General features: G+C 45.3%; 1 protein-coding gene across 1 annotated transcript in view; it reads left to right on the top strand.

Moving 5' to 3' along the window:
• The first annotated feature begins 5,208 nt into the window (after window positions 1-5,208).
• Window positions 5,209-6,926, top strand: part of UBE2G1 (ubiquitin conjugating enzyme E2 G1) — an 86,842-nt gene continuing 85,124 nt past the window's right edge. Inside the window, exon 1 of the mRNA XM_039886420.1 lies at window positions 5,209-5,608. Within this exon, the coding sequence (XP_039742354.1) occupies window positions 5,563-5,608 (46 nt within the window). The 5' untranslated portion in view covers window positions 5,209-5,562. The remainder of the gene's footprint in view (window positions 5,609-6,926) is intronic.

Raw genomic sequence — 6,926 nt, 5'->3', positions numbered from 1 at the left:
TGCTCATGGGACAGTTCTCCACCTCCCGGTTTTATCTGAACCTGGTTGTCTTCTAAGGAATCAGTTTCCTCAGTCCAGGGAATGCTGTCTTCTCTCCCACCTCATGGATCTCAGGGCTGGCAGCGCGTAGCATCTTCTCCTTGTTTTCCACTGTTGCTTTTCAACCTTTTCTCCTTCTCTTTCTTCCCCTAATCTAGCTCTTTTGAGGTTAACACCATCTAGCTGTACCATTATTCCTTTTACTGCTATTATCTGTGGACCTATTCACCAATGACTTTGACTCTTGGTTCACTTCATCCTACTTGGTTTTTCTTCATCCTACTTGAGTGCTTGTCCTTGGGGACTTAATTCTCATGTGGATGACCTATCTAGTACTCCTGCCTGTCACCTCCTTGATTGTCTCCCCTCTACACCAGCCAGACTCTCTCATGTTCACATGAGACCACATGACCACACATGACTATACCATAACCGAATTCTAGATTTCAAGCCTCCCACCCTAACCACCATTTCCTATCCTTCTAGCTCATTTGCTTTAGCAACTACACCATGCAATACTTCAATCTCATCAAGACTCCATTATTTGTATCACTTTTCACTATTCATCCATAAACAGCTCCTTCCTGTTTTCTCTTCCTTCTCTACTCAGCTTAGAGAAGAGTCTATTACTACAGTTACGCTCTTCATACACTTTCAACAAACTTGCCTGTGTGTCTCCATCTCTCTCTCCATTTACTTGACTGGCTAACCCCCAACTCTAAATGTACCCACTATCAGCCTTCTCCATGCCTGCACCTGAGCAGCTGAATATTAAAAGAAGAAAAAAATTACTGAACTAGACCTACTGGTTCCACTTTCAGTTCATGACCTCAAATCTCATGTAAGCGCTAAACACAGAAATCTCTATTTCCTAACCTTATATTGAGCCCACTCTGCTCTGCCTGCTGTCAGCGCTGTTCCATTAAAATCTTTCTGTCAAGGTCAACGACAACCTCCCAGTTTTAAATTCCGTACACACTTCTTAGCCCTCGTCTTTCTCTACTTCTTAGCAACATGTGGCAATTGACCATTCCTTTCTCTTGGGAAAATTTTCTCCTGTCTTTGCTTTTGTAACACTACACACTGGTTTTTCTCCTCTTTGTCCATTTTTTCGCAGCCTTCATTGCCGGCTCTTCCTCCTTTACCTGACCTGCAAATGCCTTGGTGCTTCTGGACTCATTTTTAGGTTTAAAAAAAAGTTCAATACATTTTCTCCCTAGGTAATGTAATGCTGATATCTCCAAATTTGTATCTATAGCTTTGGCCTCTTTTCTGAGCTCCAGTCTTAGGTATGCATATGCTAATTTGACATCTCTGTTTAGATGTCTAATAAACAGCTAAAATAGAACTCAGACAAAATTGATCTCTTATACTGCCCTTCCTCCAAACCTGTTGGTTCCTTCTCCCTTTTTGAAATTAAGCCAATTATTTCAGGAGTCATAAACCTAGGATTCATCTTTCCTTCTCACCTTCATTCAATCTGTCAGCAAGCCCTTTGTATTTTATTTCTAAAATTTTTCTCAAATCCATGTTCCTCCCCACACCTGCTTTATCATCCCTGCCCCCATTCTGGTTTAAGCCACCACCATCTTTTGATTCATCTTCTGCAATAGCCTTCTGACTGGTCTTCCAGCGAACTCTTCTCTTTTCTATAAGCACTAAAGAGAGTTTTAAACAACATAAATCAGATCATACTCCTCTCAAGGCTTAAATTGTAACTAAACTAAAGTTAAAATTCCTTGCAGATGACTCCTGACTGCCTCTCTAACTTCCTCTTGGGCCCCTCTTAATTAGGCTCCAGTGGAGCCACCCCACCATGCTGACCTCCTTTCTAGTTTTTGACAAGCCAAGCTCTTCCTTATCTCAGCGTCTTAAAGGTAGCCATTTCCTCTGCCTGGAATGCTCTTCCCGGAATCCTCAAGTGGCATCTCCTGTTTATAATTCAGATCTTATCCCAAATATGATCTCTTGAGAGAGGCCTTCCCCGACTACCTTTATCTACAATAGACCTTTTCCTGCAGTTATTTACTTGCTCTATTTATTTCTTTATATCACTTACCATAATCCAATGCTGACTTGTTTATTATGTTTACTTTTTTACTCTGTCCTTTCCCACTGGATGCCAGTGACATGAGGACAGGGACTTGGTCTGTCTAGCCCAGACTTTAGGTCTTAGAGTTGCCTCTAGCCCATAGTAGGTGCTCAATAAACATTTGTTAAATAAATGAATACAGAGTTAGACAGTTGGGTATTCAGATATTAACCTTAGGTGAAAAATATGGGCTGGAGATAAAGATTTGAGAATTATTATAAAAAATAAATCTTAATAAACAAGGAATAGAAGGGAACTTCCCTAACCCATTGAACAGATCTACAAAAAAAAAAAAATCTATAGTATGAGACTTAACAGCGAAACATCAAAACAGTCCCTTTAAGAAAGAACAAGACAAGGGTGCCCACTACCACATCTGCTATGAAACTCTGCTGGAGATTCTAGCTAGCATAGCATGGTAGAAAAGATAAACAATGTTTACAAAAAAAGAAATAGAAAGAATAGAAATTTAGACATATATTATTTATGTAGAAAATCAAAATAATCTATAGAAAAATGATTAAATTAGAGTTTAGTGAGGTTGTTGGATTAACATACAAAAATAAACTGTTTTTAAAATATTTTTTTATATACTAGGAAAATAGACTATCTCATTATTCTAAGCTTATTTATATGTGAATGAAAACAATTGTTGTATCACCAGAAAACTAGCTGTGAGCACAGCTAATTAAAAATAGAAAACATCCTATAGATCTACAAAGGCATGTTATTATGATTCTTTAAAATACCAGACATAACAAGAAAATTCTAAGACTATCCAAGAAGAAAAAATAAAAAAAGGTCACTTACAACAGAACAATCAACAGCAATGCTGGATGCTAGAAGATAATGGACCAATGGTTTCATATTTTTAAAGAAGAATTATTTGATTTTAAACATAAAATTCTATACCCAGCTAAACTGACATTAAATTATAGATCTTTAAAATTTTGGTATTTTTTTTTACATATAAAAACTTAGAAAATTTGCCTCATATAGTCTCATCAGAGTTATCTGATAATATGCTCCAGCAAAAGAAGGGAGTAAACAAAAATGAATTACACTTGAGATCCAGGGTACAGTAGACTCAACCCAGGAGAATGGCCATGGGAAATTCTAAGAGGACTTCTATGTAGAAGGCATGGCCCAAAGCAACCAGCCCAGATTAGAGACATAATATAGAGGCTTCCAGGAGTGAGACTTCCAAGAAAAAGAACTTGATAGAATACAATAGCAATCGGGTGGGATAGAGAAAAGAAGGATATTGATTATAATCAAAATACAGCAAGAAATAAACTATAATTAGAAACCCTAGCTCCCCCATCTGTGTAAGGAATAAATATAATTATAACCCATTGTAATATTTGGCTCTCCTATTTAACATTTATAAATTCACAACAGTGTTAATAGTGTAAAAACTACTTATCGATAAAACTAAATATGATTTAATTATACTAGGAGAATAAAGGACGAGAGGCATCATAAGACAGTTAAATTCTTATCAATTATGGCAAGAATAAATATATAAGGTCTAAAATGGATAAATAATGAAAAAGCATATCATTTAGAATAAATGGAAGTAATTACCAGAAGAAACTGTTGAAAGTGATCACCTCTGGCAAGCAGGATTTGGCTATGAGTCTTAATACACTGATTATGAAGTATGTATTTACTATTTTGATAAAATTAAAAGTTATTTTAAAAAACAGAGTTTTGGTCCAGAAAGGACGGGTGTTGTTGGAAAAGATTTTTTTTTTTTTTTTTATGGTAAAGCTAGGGAAACTTCAGAGCTCTTGTGAAGGCTTGAATTTGTTCTAAGCCAGAGAGTTAGCCATGTTGCAATAAGCAGCACTTCGGATAAATCACCAAAGCCATGTTGCAATAAGCAGCACTTTGGATAAATCACCTAAAGAGATCTCAGAGAAAGGGACAGATTGCCCAAGCCTACAGTTATTTGAGATTTATTTTCTCATTCTAAATAGTCATTTCATTTTCAAACCTTATTTTTAAAATTCTTTTCCTTAAAAAGTCTTTCAAATTCTGTAAACTTTAGGCCTCACAGAACCTGGGTTAGCCCCTGGGAGTTTTGGTTCCCAAAAGAGTTTGGATTCACTCACAATGTTTATTTGTTTCTTTTAATTCTTGTTCTAGGGAGAGAATGAGGGCAGTTTTCTCAGTAATTTTTATAATAAAAAAATTGTATTGGAAACTGCTCCTCTATTGACTGTTTACCTTACCTGTAACTCAGACACTTTAAGCCCTTTGACGATAGGAACAGAGCTGTATTTCTGTTTCTATAGTTCAGGCACAAGTTAATACAGGTTTTATAAATATTTGTTGACAGAACAGGTAAATCTGAGTGCCATGAGGTATTCCTCTTCTTTCTGCTCCATCTCTTTATTGAGACTGTTTTACGCAAAACAGAAGGCTGCGGGAGTGAGGAACAGTGGAGGTAGAGCTGAGTTACTTTTTCCAAACCCTAGATCCCACACTTTGATTTTACATACTAGATGCCTTTCTGAATGACATTTTGAATTGCGTTTATGATTTTGCTAATCTCGACTCCCCTTACTCAGAGATTATTATTAACGATGTTTAAACATTTTGTACTATGAGATGCAGAACATTTTGCTTATTTCAAGAATCTTTTTGTGTATTCTTTCTGTAACGTGAATTATCAGCATGTTAAGTCTATTTTGGGTGCTTGCTTAAAATGGGGCACACCAGTACTAAATTCGGCTTTAACAATGACTAATTCGCACACCATGTGTAGAGCGTTAGATGGCTGTTGGGTGCTCGCCAACAGCTAGGCATCTACCACTTCTTTTGGCCCCTTCGCTTCTGGGCCACCTGCTTCATCACGGAGGCGATGTCTTGACCCTCCGCGACCTCTTTGTTATGGCGTCTGCGGGGCGTCTACCGCCTGAGGCCCAAGCAGTCAGCGGGGCGTCGACCTTCCCAAGATGGCGGCGATCAGGGCAACTGCGCGTAGGGGGCGGGATTCCGCCGACGGAGGCGGGGCAGGGAGGCAGAGGGGTAGGGCTGGCGGGCGGGTTGATCCCTTAGTAGGCAGCCACAGCGCGCCTGCGCGGAGCGGCCTTGCGCGCTGTGAGGCTGTGGCGGGGGAAGGCACCGGTGGGGCGGACGGGCGGGTTGAAGGAGGGAAGCGGCCGAGCGAAGTCCCAGTGCGCGCCGCGGCGGCCCGGGTACCCTCCCCTTCCGGATGTGAGGCGCTGCGAAGAGAGCTGAACCCAGCGGACTCGCACCGGCAGCGAGGCGCCGCTACCGCCGCCTCAGTCCGGCCTCCTTCGGCTTCGGTGCTCCCGTCGTGGGGGCCCGGGTTCCTCAGCACACCCAGCTCCAGAAGCCCCCAGAGCCTGTCCTCGACCCTTCGAAAGCCCCGGCGCCTGCCCGGGCCCTTGGCGGGGAGGATGACGGAGCTGCAGTCGGCACTGCTACTGCGAAGACAGCTGGCAGGTGAGCGAGCGGGTGGCCGGGCCGGGCCGCGATCGCGGTGAGCCACCGCGGCTTACCTCCTCCTTCCTCCCGGGCCAGCGGCCGTACGGCCGAGGGGGAGCGGCAGCCGACGGCGAGGTCGGGTGCGGGCCTGGGAGGGTGGGGAGCCCGAGGCGCCGGTCCTGGCCGGGCCCAGCACTTCCCCGGCTTTCGGAGGATATTGGGGGCGGGGGACGCGCCCCAGCCTCAACGCTGAGACTGGGCCTGGCTCTCTGTGGAAAGGAGAGGCTGCCCCCTCCCCCACTGCTGGGTGGGACGTTGCGGGGGAGGGGCTGTGGGTCCCTAGCCCGGACCGACCCTCCCAGGAGGGGCGGGTCCCGGGCTCAGGTGCGGCGGAGGCCACAGGACCCTTGGGGGCAGAAAGGAGCGCCTGGGCCTGACCAGCTGCGAGTCCCCGGCTCGGGTGTCTGAGACGCGCGGGCGGGTAGCGGGGGGTGAGAGTAGGCATAGAAACTGGCCCTAAGCGGGATAGGTGAGGCGCGCAAAACTTCTGCCTGGGTAGCTCCGGGTCCGCGGAGTTGTGGCAGACAACAAAGCCCCTGCCTTCGTGGCCTCGTCGCTGGCGCGCGGGGGTCTGAGAACCTGGCGGGGTGCGGGACGCCGCCTCGCCTGCCTCTGCCTGGCACGGTCTCTGGCTGCGCCGCCCGGCTGGGGGAGGGTAGGAGCGGGCAGAGGGGAGAACCACTCGCTGGCCAGCTCGGGGCTTTGTGCTCGGAGCGATTCCAGCTCTTGCGCAGGCCTGCAGAACCCCCAGGCTGCGGCCCGCGGCCTCTGGCTTGGGGCGGCGGCCGGGTCTGCCTCCCGAGAGGTGCCTACGTCCCCCCTCCCCCATTGTCCCGGCCTCCGGCCGTTTGCGGCTTCCAGGTTGACTTTTTAGGGGGTTGGCTCCTACTCTGCTAGGACCGTGTGAGCGGAGCATGCGCGCTGGAGTCCTACGTGTGCGGAGTGTAAGGGGGGAGGCGGGTTGGTGGCTTCACAATGCCGCCCCACGTGCTGCCAGATTTAAAGAGAAATGAACCAGCAGTTACGCCTGATGTCCAGCGCCCAGTGTATGTTCTCAGTTCGGGCGAATTTTCACTTCTCCTCTACAGCCAGTATTCCTTAGCCCTCGGTAGAAGCCAAAGGCTGGAATGAACAAATCTGTTTTTGATTTAGATTTACTGATAGTTTGAGGTGTTAGTTAAATCGCCTTTATGGCTTCTTAAGGAAAAGGTTGTCAGGGGCTGCTACAGATTGTATAATTAGGTTTATTATTAGACCATGAGCAAGCAGGTTTGGA

The sequence above is a fragment of the Pteropus medius genome, unplaced genomic scaffold, assembly GCF_902729225.1.
Source record: "Pteropus medius unplaced genomic scaffold, Ma_sr-lr_union100, whole genome shotgun sequence".
NCBI classification, from domain to species: Eukaryota; Metazoa; Chordata; class Mammalia; order Chiroptera; family Pteropodidae; genus Pteropus; species Pteropus medius.
The sequence above is the reverse complement of the archived record's forward strand: the minus strand, read 5'-3'. Positions and strand labels throughout refer to the sequence as shown.